The 12,686-nt window shown below is 43.4% G+C and overlaps 1 protein-coding gene across 1 annotated transcript in view; it reads left to right on the top strand.

Annotated features, from left to right (window-relative positions):
• Positions 1 to 12,686, top strand: part of MAP9 (microtubule associated protein 9) — a 138,819-nt gene that overhangs the window by 119,844 nt on the left and 6,289 nt on the right. The window contains exons 10-13 of the mRNA XM_040420518.1: positions 2,050 to 2,139; positions 3,938 to 4,099; positions 9,202 to 9,347; positions 10,874 to 11,006. Coding sequence (XP_040276452.1) covers positions 2,050 to 2,139; positions 3,938 to 4,099; positions 9,202 to 9,347; positions 10,874 to 11,006 — 531 coding nt within the window. The remainder of the gene's footprint in view (positions 1 to 2,049; positions 2,140 to 3,937; positions 4,100 to 9,201; positions 9,348 to 10,873; positions 11,007 to 12,686) is intronic.

The raw sequence follows: 12,686 nt of genomic DNA, 5'->3' as shown, positions 1-12,686 counted from the left end.
GGATTTTCTGATTAAAAGGGTTGTCTGGGGCCTGAAAAAAAACTGGAGAGGGTCAGGTATATGAGTTAAACCCCACTCACCTACTCAGGCCATCCTGGTTCCTTCAGCATGTCTCCATCCCTGCCACTTCTGGTCTCAGCCATGTGCCAACTCCCCTCACGTCCTCTCTGCCAGCCAATCAGTGATTGGTGGGGAATTGGTACAGGCAGGGACTGTATGCAGTGGGGCTGAAACGCGCTACAGGAACTGGGATGACCAGAGCATATGACTGGGTGTTTTTTTAAACTCGCACACCATGCCTGGCCATTCTCAACTTTTTTCAGGGACTGGTAAAACCCCTTTCAGCAACAGTTTTAGAATATAGGATTTTTTTAATTATTGTAGTAACTCTTTGTTCCCTCCATTCACAGAGCAGCCACCTGAATATGTTTAGGTCTTTGCTTCACATCAGACTCTAAAGTAACAGGTGAAGCACTGTTGTGGAAATCTTACTGTGTCACTCATAATAGGAGTATAGGTGGCATTGACCGTACCCAGCAGCCAAGAAACGGACAAGGCTATTAGGTCTATATTTTTTAAATCATGAGTTCTGTAGATGGTTGGGAAGGAGGAATGGAGTAGGAGACTGCCTCCTTGACAAATGCATATCTGAAGTGCATGCAGTTGTATAATCTGTATTGACTTTTATAGAGTGCATGCGAGATCAGTGGGATTTATGATGGAAAGTATATCCAGTTGTAGGCAGTGCTCGCCAACTAAAAAGAAGAAAGCTTGGCTAGCACCAGTCTGTCCACCCAGTGAAGCCACCTGAGGTGTGAAGACCAAGTCCCAAGATCCTCAGTGTGCAAAATAACAGTCACAACATAGAACCTCTGAGGCTACCACACTGGGATCAACACCAATAAGTTTCCTCAGTCCGAAAGAACAGGGGGATACATTTAGTGAAGGATGAATCTCAATGTCAGCAGGTTCCCATTTCTTCTTGGTACCTGCTGCATCAGTTTCCTTATGTCAACAACAAACTAAAATGTCTTTGAATGAAATAAAAAAAAGGAACATAGGGAAAACTAGCCAAAATCGATTAAGGGCTCGTTCACACGACCGCGTGAAGCCCGTGCTGTGGACCGCAAATTGCGGCCTGCTAAGCACGGGCACCTGCCGTGTGGCAGCCGCATAGGGATCGCGGCCCCATTCAATTGAATGGGTCCGCGATCCCTCCGTTCCGCAAAAAGATAGAGCAAGCTCTATCTTTTTGCGGTGCGGAAGCACTGAACGGAACCTCAGAAAGTGCTTCCGTAGTGTTCCGTTCCGCACCTCCGCATTTGCAGACCCATTGAAATGAATGGGTCTGCATCCGTGATGCGGAATGGCCACGGAACGGGACCTGTGTATTGCGGATCTGCAAATGCGGTCCGCAATACGGGCACGGGCTTCACACGGTTGTGAGAACGAGCCGTAAAAGTGAGATTTTTTTTATTTCATATACAACATTAAAAACGTAAGTAGTAGTAGTAGTAGTAGTAGTAGTCTAAAGACACATTGCATGCTGAACCCACAGCTTTCAAGCCGCAGACATTGAGATCCATTCAAGCTTATTCCCTGTGGGTGGCGAGCGGCACTTTCGGAGATTTTAGATGTTCTTAAATAAATACATCTTTCTCGACTGCACTAATCTGTGCTGCACTTTTCCTCCAAATACATCATTTCCTAATAAAATGAAATGCGAGGGAAAGCAGGATACTCTATATTACACGCAGAGTATAGAAAGGCATTCTAATGCAGAGGAAATGAGCCAGAGGTAGTTGTGATTTCTCAGCAGGTTTTCCTTCATTATATAAGATGCTAATTCAGCAAACCGCTCTAAGTATTGTCATTTTTTTTCTTCTTTTTGTCTGTAAGCTCTTTTTACAAGAGGAATGGTTGGGCACCGTTCAACAATGAAGATATTAAAAAGCTCTGCATGTGTCACGTTGTTAACTGGCGGATATTCTGCATCCAAGTAACTTTTATAAAAGTGTGTTTACTCCATGGTAATATTTTTCACTGCAGAACTGGCTGGAAAAGAAGAAAATATTTCTTCATGAACTGCAGAAACTAAAAAAGGCCGAAGAGCATCTTGAGAAAGAAAAAGTGAGACAGGTAATCCATCATCTTCCCTAAAGGCTAATAAAAAGAATCCAAGGCTCTGTGTCACCAGACTTTTATTGCTTCTGTTCCCTGGGGGGGGGGTCAGTAAAATGACATTTGAACTTCCGCCTGGTGCCCTGGGTTTTTCGTTGTATACGGTGTTGGTATTTCATTGGGAATCTGCACAAGCGATGCCATATTGGTGCTGGGGATGTGGATATTACTATTCATTTTGCTGCTGGAGAAGAGATTGTCCTGCACACAGTAAGTGTCCTTTGGGGTTACGTCGTGTTAATGTTCAACTTCAGTGAATAAGAACATCGTTAAAATTGGTACGTGGTATGTATTTAAAGGGAATCTGTTCTTAGTTTCATGGGCACTGTGAATTCCTGACAGGCTCCCTTATTACTGAGATGTCAGTTTTACATTTTAAAACTTTAAAACTGAGCTTGGCATGGAGGATAGAGCCCACTACCTGGCTTCTCCCCACTGCCCGACTTGACTGACGGGTCTCAGAGAGAAGTGGCACACTGGACTCTTCTCCTCGGCTCCCTAGTTTTAAAACTTTCTCAAGGCCTGCACTCCAATACTTTGGCTGTAAAAAAAAAAAAAGTTGCAAAATAGGACTTTTTGGGGTTTATTTGCACAAACTATTTAGCATTTTTGCACCACCTGCTCAGCTTTGAAAAGTGGTGGGTAAGGCCTGTATCACATTTGAGTTAGACATCTGCGGCAGGCTTTTCCAGCAAGGAGCAGCCTGCAGGGATGTCTGGATCCGGCATTGCCATATGCTACCTGCCGGCCATATTCACTATAATGGGGACAGGCAGAGATCCGGCAACAACCTGGCAAACATGCCGAGAATCGGGCAGACGAAAACTGCTGCGCACAGTGGTTTTTGTCCGGCCGCTGGCAGGGCTCCATAGGAACACAGTGTAATCCTCATGTGTAATACATTAGAGTCTATTAGAGAAGCAGGTGATTGCTTCGTATAGTTGCCTATGGGAATTATGAAAAAGTGTAAAAAATTAAATGTTTAAAAATATTAAAGAACAAATATGTAAAAATTCAAAGCACACCCTTTTCCCCAAAATCTAAATATACGCCATGTGCAAAAACATCTGTACTATTAGAATATAACAATATTTATCCCATACGGCAAACAGCGAAACTGTAAAAGAAGTAAACATTTTTTCAAGGTTTTTATTTTTTTTCAGTTTTATTTAAATAAAAAAAAACATGCATTTGTAGTATCGCCTAACCATACTGACCTGGAGAATGAAAGTAACGGGTTAGTTTTACTCCACAGGGAATGCAGTAAAAACAAAACCCATTAAACTTTTCCAATTTTCACCCCATTTGGAATTTTTTTCAGCTCCCCACTACCAATGTTAAATGGTGGCATTAGAAAATGCAACTTGTCCCACATAAAACAAGCTCTCATACGGCAATGTGAATGGAAAATATGGCCCTGGAAAGGCAACGAGTGAAAAACAAAAATGCAGAAATGCAAAACCTCAGTTTCGTATGGAGTAGAGTGGTCATTCATGGTGATGGTTTTCCTTAAAATATAGTGAACAGAAGCTTTGGAACCAGCCAAATGTGCTCATATAAGTATCTCCCGTAACATAAAATGGGAAAGGACTGCAGACCAGAGGCACTAGACATTGAATATAATTTGTGGCCCTCATGCAGTTCATGGCCCCTTTCTATGACTCCCATGAATCCACACCATTAATACCGTACTGTGAAACTACGTACTTCACATATAGCTGAAGTACAGTGAATTATCCTTTATGTTTTCCTGCAGGACAGCACTATGAAAAAAGAAGAAGCAATGGCTGCTTTTATGGCATGGAAAGCCGAGAAAAAGAAAGACGTAAAAAACAGTCAAGCAAAGAAAAAAATGGAAGAAATTAAAAAAATGGAGGAACTTCAAGAAATTGCACGTAAAAGGGAGGACTGCAGGAAGGTACATCATTATTGATTGTATTGCATCTTCTACCCACGGGATAGTTAATAAATGTCTGGCGGTTGGAGTTCCACCACTGGACCCTTCACCAATCACTGGAATAGAAGTCCCAAGTCCTCCATTCCTACTCATTGCATGACCTCAGCTAGGAGAACTTTGGAGTGGCGGTCAGGCATGTGCGGTGCGTCTCTAATCAAAGTGTGACAGATGGAGACAGATGAATGCTACACAGAACCTGACCACTTCTGTCAGCCCCATTGACACTGAAAGAAGGGTCAGGGCATATATACGGCTACCGCTCCACTCGGGTGCCACCTCATTGTAGTCCTGCAGTGAGGAGGAATGGGGTGGGCACAAGCATTTGGGCCCCCAGCGATAAGACATCCTGTGTATAGATGATAAATGTCCATAAACACTACATGTATCAATATGCATAAGCTCAGAACCACCGAGCAAAGACTGTCAAACTATACTAAACTACTAATTATATGGAATATTCACCCAGAAACAGCAAGGCAACTTATCGACACCAGTTCAAAGAAAAAGTGGAGGGGCTGCCCATAAACTCAGAGTTCAGTTCTCTTTTGTCAGAAGACCTTTGGTACATACAGTAGTAGCAGTACCCTCAACTGGTCATCGGCAAGTCCCCCTTCAGTTTTTAGAAATGTCTCCTGTTTATTGACTTGAGAATCAGACTACAGAAACGTCTGTTTATACTATACTATAATACAGGGCTTCACAAATTTTCTTGGAATCTAGGAGCCAGCTAAAAAAGTTAGGAGCCAGGCGGAGCCGCGTCATAAAGCCCCCCAGTAGATGCCCCCATAGTGCTCCCCCCCCCACTTCTCCATAGAGCCCCCCAATAATGCATGCCATTACATAGGGCCCCCAGTAGATGCCCCCATAGTGCTCCTTCCCCTCTTCTCCATAGTGCCCCCCATAATGTGCCAGTATATAGGGCCCCCATAGTGCCCCCCATAATGTGCCAGTATATAGGGCTCCCATAGTGCTTCCCCTCTTCTCCATAGTGCCCCCCATATTGTGCCAGTATATAGGGCCCCATAGTGCTTTCCCTCTTCTCCATAGTGCCAGCCGCCCCCATATTGTGCCAGTATATAGGGCCCCCACCCCCCTTGCCACAGTATACTATAAATAATAAAAACAATAAACTCATATACTTACCTTATGCTGCTGTAAGTGATGCGATGCAGGCCTCTTCCGGCCTGTGTCCCGCACTGTACGGCTCAGGCGGCGCGATGACGTAATCGCGCCGCCTGCACCAGCCTCTGCTAGGCTACAGGCCTAGTGCCTGTAGCCTATCAGAGGAACGGGCAAGGGAGACGCCTCTCCCCTGCTCCTCCGCACCATTCATCTGTATCGCTGTCCTGAGGACGGCGATACAGATGAATATGGAGATGAGCGCTTCCACAATGGAGGTGCTCATCTCCACTCCTGCTGCCTCTGGACAGAACGGGCCCCCCTCCGGCGCATCTGCACCCGTCGCCCGGGCACCTTTGAAAACGGGCTGACAAATACTCAAGCGCCAGGACCAAATTCCTGATCGCCATGGCGACCTGGCGCCTGGGATTTGTTGAGCCCTGCTATAATATATTTATGTATATACAGTATACTATATTTTATATATAATGTTTAATGGTTATTATATACAGTATCTGTAATGCAGAGACGTGGCCCATTGCAATCAGATTGTAGATTTCCTGTTTCTTGTGTAATTTAGGAAATTACATTGAATTTTAGGCGGTTGCGGTTGAATTTTAGGTTGATTGTCTTAGGGTCCATTCAATATCCACAAAATGGGTCCGGATCTGTTCCGCAAAGTGTTGGAATGGATCTGCTACCCATTCATTTTCAATGGGGCCACAAAAGATGCGGACAGCACACTGTGTGCTGTCCACATCCACACTTCCGTTCTGCATCCGCACTTCTGTTCTGCAAAAAAATAGAACATGTCCTATTCTTGTCCGCAGACACGGACAAGAAAGGCATTTCTATTTAAAGTGCCGTCCATGCGCGGTCCGCAAAATGTGGAACGCACATGGCCGGTGTCCCTGTTTTGCGGACCGCAAAACACTTGCGGACGTGTGAATGGACCCTTAAAACGGTATTCCAGTTGGTTAAGGTTATCCGCTATCCACAGAATAGGAGATAACTATTAGATTGGTGGTGGTCCTACCGCTGGGACCCCCACCGATCACGAGAACAGGGACCCTGCAGCTCCCCTGAAATGACCAGAATGGCCAGTCGTACATGCGCCGTGGCTGCTCCATTCATTTCTATAAGAATTCAAGAGATAGCCAAGTACAGCGCTTGACTATCTTCAGAACTCCTATAGAAATGAATAGAGCGCCTGTGTGCATGTGCGACCGGCCTCTCCGTTTTTTTTCAGGGAAGCTGCAGGGGTATGGGGCCTCCTTTCTCGTGATCAGTGGATAGAGGATAGCTTTAACCAACAGAGTACCCCTTTAATACACCTTGGCTCTGATTTATCATAAAGTCACTCCAGAAGTCTGGCATCAAAAAGTCGCAAAATAGGTCTTTTGCAACTTTTTGCTGTCGCTTGCAAAAATTTAGCGACTTTTTGCATTTTTACACTACTGACTCCAGTTTTGTAATGTGGGTGCAGAAGTGGGTGTGGTTAGCTATGTTAATGAGTTTCGCTCCAGATTCATCACTGAGACCTTTTTAGCCAGCTCACTCCAGGAGGAGGGTGGAGGAGGACAACTGGAGGAGCTTCTCTAGACAGAAGTGTTAGGTTTATGGATAGCACAAATTTATCAAGTGGCATGAGACATTTGATACATGTGGCATAAGGTAACACAGACTCAAGCAAAACTGACTTCAAATATTCCTCTCATGATAAATTCCCCCCCTTGTCTCTGAGAAAGTTTGGTACATCAGACCACATGTGATTTGACATTATCTAAATCACGACAAGTAGCCTGAATTTAATCCCGTCTAGTCATCTGCTGCCTTCTCCATCGGGTAATAGTAAGAGGATGGAGCGCCGCACACTGTAGATACTGGTGCCAGCAAAGACTGAATAGTCGGAATCAAGAATAAGTAAATTGCGGCACACAGAGTATTTGCTTGCGATTTAGGTTATTTATTATTGGGATACCATATAAGATCATGATCCAGTTACATTGTAAGCCCAATTAGGCAACCACTTTTGATAATGTCGCCATCACCATCATTATCAAAAGTGGTTGCCTAATTGGGCTTACAATGTAACCGGGTCATGATCTTATATGGTATCGCAATAATAAATAACCTAAATCGCAAGCAAATACTCTGCGTGCCGCAATTTACTTATTATTGACTCTCCATCAGGTAAGTCTACACAGGGCAGAATTTTTATACCATGGATCATACCCCATGTGTTACATTGGGACTTTCCTGTGGATTCACTGCGTATTTCACCCATATACATTCAAGAGGTGAAATCTGTGCTGATAATATGTGGCATTCCTGCAACATAATGAGCACACTATGGATCAGATAACTCGCAACCTGTAATTTATTTTTATTTGAATTTTTTTTCCATTTAATTTTTCCATTACATGTATAGTACTGTTTTTTGCTTTGGGTTTGCGTTGAAGAGTACACACTGCATATATGTCTGAACTCTCCCTTAAACATGCACTTTCATTAAAACAAGGCGATGGACTTTCCTGGAACGTTGTTTGCAAAAAGATCTTTCATCCGACTATTGGACAAATATATGTCACGGTGGGGAGTGGGGAAACCTCCCCACCGTACAATGTAAAGGGATAGTGGTAGCAACTAGGCCAGGACGCCGGGATCAGGGAGCAGGTCACCTCCTAATCCTCTCCCTAACTCCTAACCGTATGAGCGGACCCTGATGGTGGGACGGCTCATACACTGGATACCTAATATCCTGAGTCGCCCTGGAAATCCCTTACAAAGGAGCAGGAGAGAGACAACCTGTTCACCTACAACACGGAGGAACAGGAGTCTCTAAAGGCCTAGAAGCAGGGGATCGGCAGGTAAGAACAACGAGACAACTCACTTACCTGCCGAAGCCTCCACAACTGGAACCCGTGCATCAGTCCAGGAGCCCGAACACACAGCAGGTCACAGTACAAACAACCCACACAGGAATCCAGCATACCAACACTGCCAGAGCCCCCCATGCTCACACAGTGCATGGCAGCCCCAAGCAGCGCTGCAAACAGGCTTCAACATACAGGGCAAACATCAAACATACATGTAGGGACAAACACCAACAACAGCCCAGACATGTAACAACCATGAAGGCGTACAACACACCCTGAACATAGGTAGGGAACCAGGAGCATACATAAGGAAAGACTATTTTTGTCCAATAAGGTGGCCCTCAAGGACTGGGCAGAATCACCCAGGCAAGGAGCAGAACTCCATCACCAAACAAGGCTGTAGAAAAACTGCCCCCAGCCTGCAAGCCACAGGTATATATCAAGCTTGCGGCCACACCTTAATCCCCACTAGCCAGAAGATTAACCCCTTGCTCACCAAACAGCAGGGAGGCACACCTTAAAGGGGAAGTGCACGTGCAAACCACAAACGACACGTTGCCCCTGGCAACCAGTCTGCGCAGCAACCGCGTCACGGTCAAACACAAATATGACGTGACAATATATTAAACTTGGCAGATGGTCATCTAAATGGATCTGCCAAGTGGGAGTTACCACTTGGGGGCGTTCCCTACACAGTCTCACACTGTCCAGTCATAGCTGACAGTGTCAGGCTACGTTGAGACGCGCTCCTTTGACAATGGTAATGCCCCCTTGTCAATTTATTCATACAGAGGAATGAAACAACGTAGAGTTATACAATAAGATGCTCCAGGATTCTTCTTTCATGGTAACTGCTAGAACAGACAGGAGCAGCGCATGCTAAAAGTAAAAACCTTTTTGGATTTTTTTCAAGAAATAAACCATGGCTTTTATTGGACCGTTTCTGGTGCTGGATTTGTTTTGCTACAATGCTAAAAGTCAAGATACATTTTATAGGCATTTTGTGCATGTCCCAGTCATATGTAACAACAAAGATATAAACCTTAGTCTCTTATCGATTTTAAGGCCTTTGAGAAATGGAAGGAGGCCAAGGAAGACTACTTAAAGGAAAAGGTCCTGAAAGAAAAGCACTCTGAAGTGGAGAAGAAGAGAAAAGAACAGAACGCTTTCATGGAGAAGAAAAGGGAAAACTTATCTGCATTTGAAAGATGGTAAGTTTTACATTTTTGTTCAAAATATTAAGTGATGAGCCATATTCCTCTATTACTATTTCTGGCACTGTCTTCAGCACTTGCTCTACCAGCTTATGGATATGCAGTGACAGGGAATCACCCTGCGGCTATCTAACTGTATCATGGACAGAGAGGCAAGCTCATCCCTTGTTGGAAATGAAAAGTATTTCATCAGAGCTGGGACTCATAGACCCCTAAGGCCTCATGAACACCACCTTAAGCATTTTGCGGTCCACAAACCACCGATCTGCAAAATAAGGCTACTTTCACACTTGCAGGGATCAGTAAAAACGCTTCCGTTACTGATAATACAACCATCTGCATCCGTTATGAACGGATCCGGTTGTATTATCTTTAAAATAGCAATGGCGGATTCGTCATGAACGCCATTGATAGTCAGTGGGTGCCAGATCCGTTTTCTATTGTGTCCGAGAAAACGTTTTGCCCTGCATCCCATGCCGGACAGAAAACCGCAGCTTGCTGTCGGTTGCTTTCCGTTATGGGAACGCAACCAAACAGAACGGAATGCATTTTGGCGCACTCCGTTCTGTTCAGTTCCGTTTTGTCCCTATTGACAGTGAATGGGGACAAAATGGAAGCGTTTTTCTCCAGTATTGAAATCCTCTGCCGGATCTCAATACCAGAAAAGTTAAACACAAGTGTGAAAGTAGCCTAAGGCAGTGTTCCGTGTGCCAAGGGAAAAACACAAAAGCCCCATCAAGCATTAACAAAGGCATGAATGTATAACCAGATGCGCCATATATGGATATATAAGGACACCAGATCAGTACATATTTGACCTCCTGACGAAGGCGTTTTTTCTGGTTCCCCAACATCTTTCTCCCCCTTATGTCCACAGGTGAGCTTTGAGATGGTTGATATTGGTTGTTACTTTGTGTTTGACCCTTCATCCATTGTGGGACGTATGTTTCTTAGATACTAGTTATTACTGGATATAGGCTGGGGTGTTTATTACTTTACTCATATTTACCGTTTATCTCATCTGTGATCATCTTTATTGTTGTGGACATGTATTACATTCTTTTCGGGGGCTGCGAGACTTGGGGGGCCTGTGATTCCACATAGCATTTTAGGTTATTGTTTCCTTTCTGACACTATTACCCCTAACTTATTTTTCTATGTCTTTTTATTATTTCTTGTCTTTATTTGATGTAATAAAGCTATATATTTTACATAATTTTTTTGTATGGGCATGATTTTTTGTCCCGGTTTGAGAGTACAACGTTTTTGAGGTTACAGTGTTCCTTGTGCCGTCTGCATTTTTATGTGGACCGATTGACTTCAATTGTTTCACGGTCCGCATTTTGTGGACAAGTATAGGACATGTTCTATCTTTTGTAGACTGGGCATTTGGATGCGGAAAGAACACTCAATAGAGGGCGCTATTCTAAGAAGGTTTTGTATGTCAGCGTCTCTCGTGTCAGCTAACTTCCTTCTTGCCAATCAAAATGAAATGACTCCTTCACTGTTTTACTATAATGTAGGAGTGACCGCAAGGAACATGTAATAAAAGAAAAGAAAAAACAAGAAATGCTTGAGAAACAAAAGCTGAAGACACTGCAAGCTGAAAGGGAGGAGAAGGAGAAAATAGCCATGGAAAAATACGAACAATGGCTGGTAAGTTACTAGATTAAGTATGAAACACATGCCCAGTTTTATTTTATATTTACAGTTGCAAGAAAAAGTATGTGAACCCTTTGGAATGATATGGATTTCTGCACAAATTTGTCATAAAATGTGATCTGATCTTCATCTAAGTCACAACAATAGACAATCACAGTCTGCTTAAATTAATAACACACAAAGAAATAAATGTTACCATGTTTTTATTGAACACACCATGTAAACATTCACAGTGCAGGTGGAAAAAGTATGTGAACCCCTAGACTATTGACATCTCCAAGAGTTAATTGGAGTGAGGTGTCAACCAACTGGAGTCCAATCAATGAGATGAGATTGGAGGTGTTGGTTACAACTGCCTTGCCTATAAAAAACACACAACAGTTCTGGGTTTGCTTTTCACAAGAAGCATTGCCTGATGTGAATGATGCCTCGCACAAAAGAGCTCTCAGAAGAATTGTTGACTTGCATAAAGCTGGAAAGGGTTATAAAAGTATCTCCAAAAGCCTTGCTGTTCATCAGTCCACGGTAAGACAAATTGTCTATAAATGGAGAAAGTTCAGCACTGATGCTACTCTCCCTAGGAGTGGCTGTCCTGTAAAGATGACCTCAAGAGCACAGTGCAGACTGCTCAATGAGGTGAAGAAAAATCCTAGAGTGTCAGCTAAAGACTTACAAAAGTCTCTGGCATATGCTAACATCCCTGTTAGTAAATCTACGATACATAAAACACTAAACAAGAATGGATTTCATGGGAGGATACCACAGAGGAAGCCACTGCTGTCCAAAAAAAACATTGCTGCACGTTTACAGTTTGCACAAGAGCACCTGGATGTTCCACAGCAGTACTGGCAAAATATTCTGTGGACAGATGAAACCAAAGTTCAGATGTTTGGAAGAAACACACAACACTATGTGTGGAGAAAAAGAGGCACAGCACACCAACATCAAAACCTCATCCCAACTGTGAAGTATGGTGGTGGGGGCATCATGGTTTGGGGCTGCTTTGTTGCGTCAGGGCCCGGACGGATTGCTATCATCGAAGGAAAAATGAATTCCCAAGTTTATCAAGACATTTTGCAGGAGAACTTAAGGCCATCTGTCCACCAGCTGAAGCTCAACAGAAGATGGGTGTTGCAACAGGATAACGACCCAAAGCATAAAAGTAAATGAACAACAGAATGGCTTAAACAGAAGAAAATACGCCTTGTGGAGTGGCCCAGTCAGAGTCCTGACCTCAACCCGCTTGAGATGCTGTGGCATGAATATTGCTGAACTGAAACAGTTCTGTAAAGAGGAATGGTCAAGAATTACTCCTGACCGTGGTGCACGTCTGATCTGCAACTACAGGAAACGTTTGGTTCAAGTTATTGCTGCCAAAGGAGGTTCAACCAGTTATTCAATTTAAGGGTTCACATACTTTTTCCACCTGCACTGTGAATGTTTACATGGAGTGTTCAATAAAAACATGGTAACATCTAATTCTTTGTGTGTTATTAGTTTAAGCAGACTGTGATTGTCTATTGTTGTGACTTAGATGAAGATCAGATCACATTTTATGACCAATTTGTGCAGAAATCTATATCATTCCAAAGGGTTCACATACTTTTTCTTGCAACTATAGTATCAAATTTTCTGCACATTTAATTGTTTCCTATTTTATTTCCTTTTTATTGA

Source organism: Bufo bufo, chromosome 2 (assembly GCF_905171765.1).
Source record: "Bufo bufo chromosome 2, aBufBuf1.1, whole genome shotgun sequence".
NCBI classification, from domain to species: Eukaryota; Metazoa; Chordata; class Amphibia; order Anura; family Bufonidae; genus Bufo; species Bufo bufo.
The sequence above is the reverse complement of the archived record's forward strand: the minus strand, read 5'-3'. Positions and strand labels throughout refer to the sequence as shown.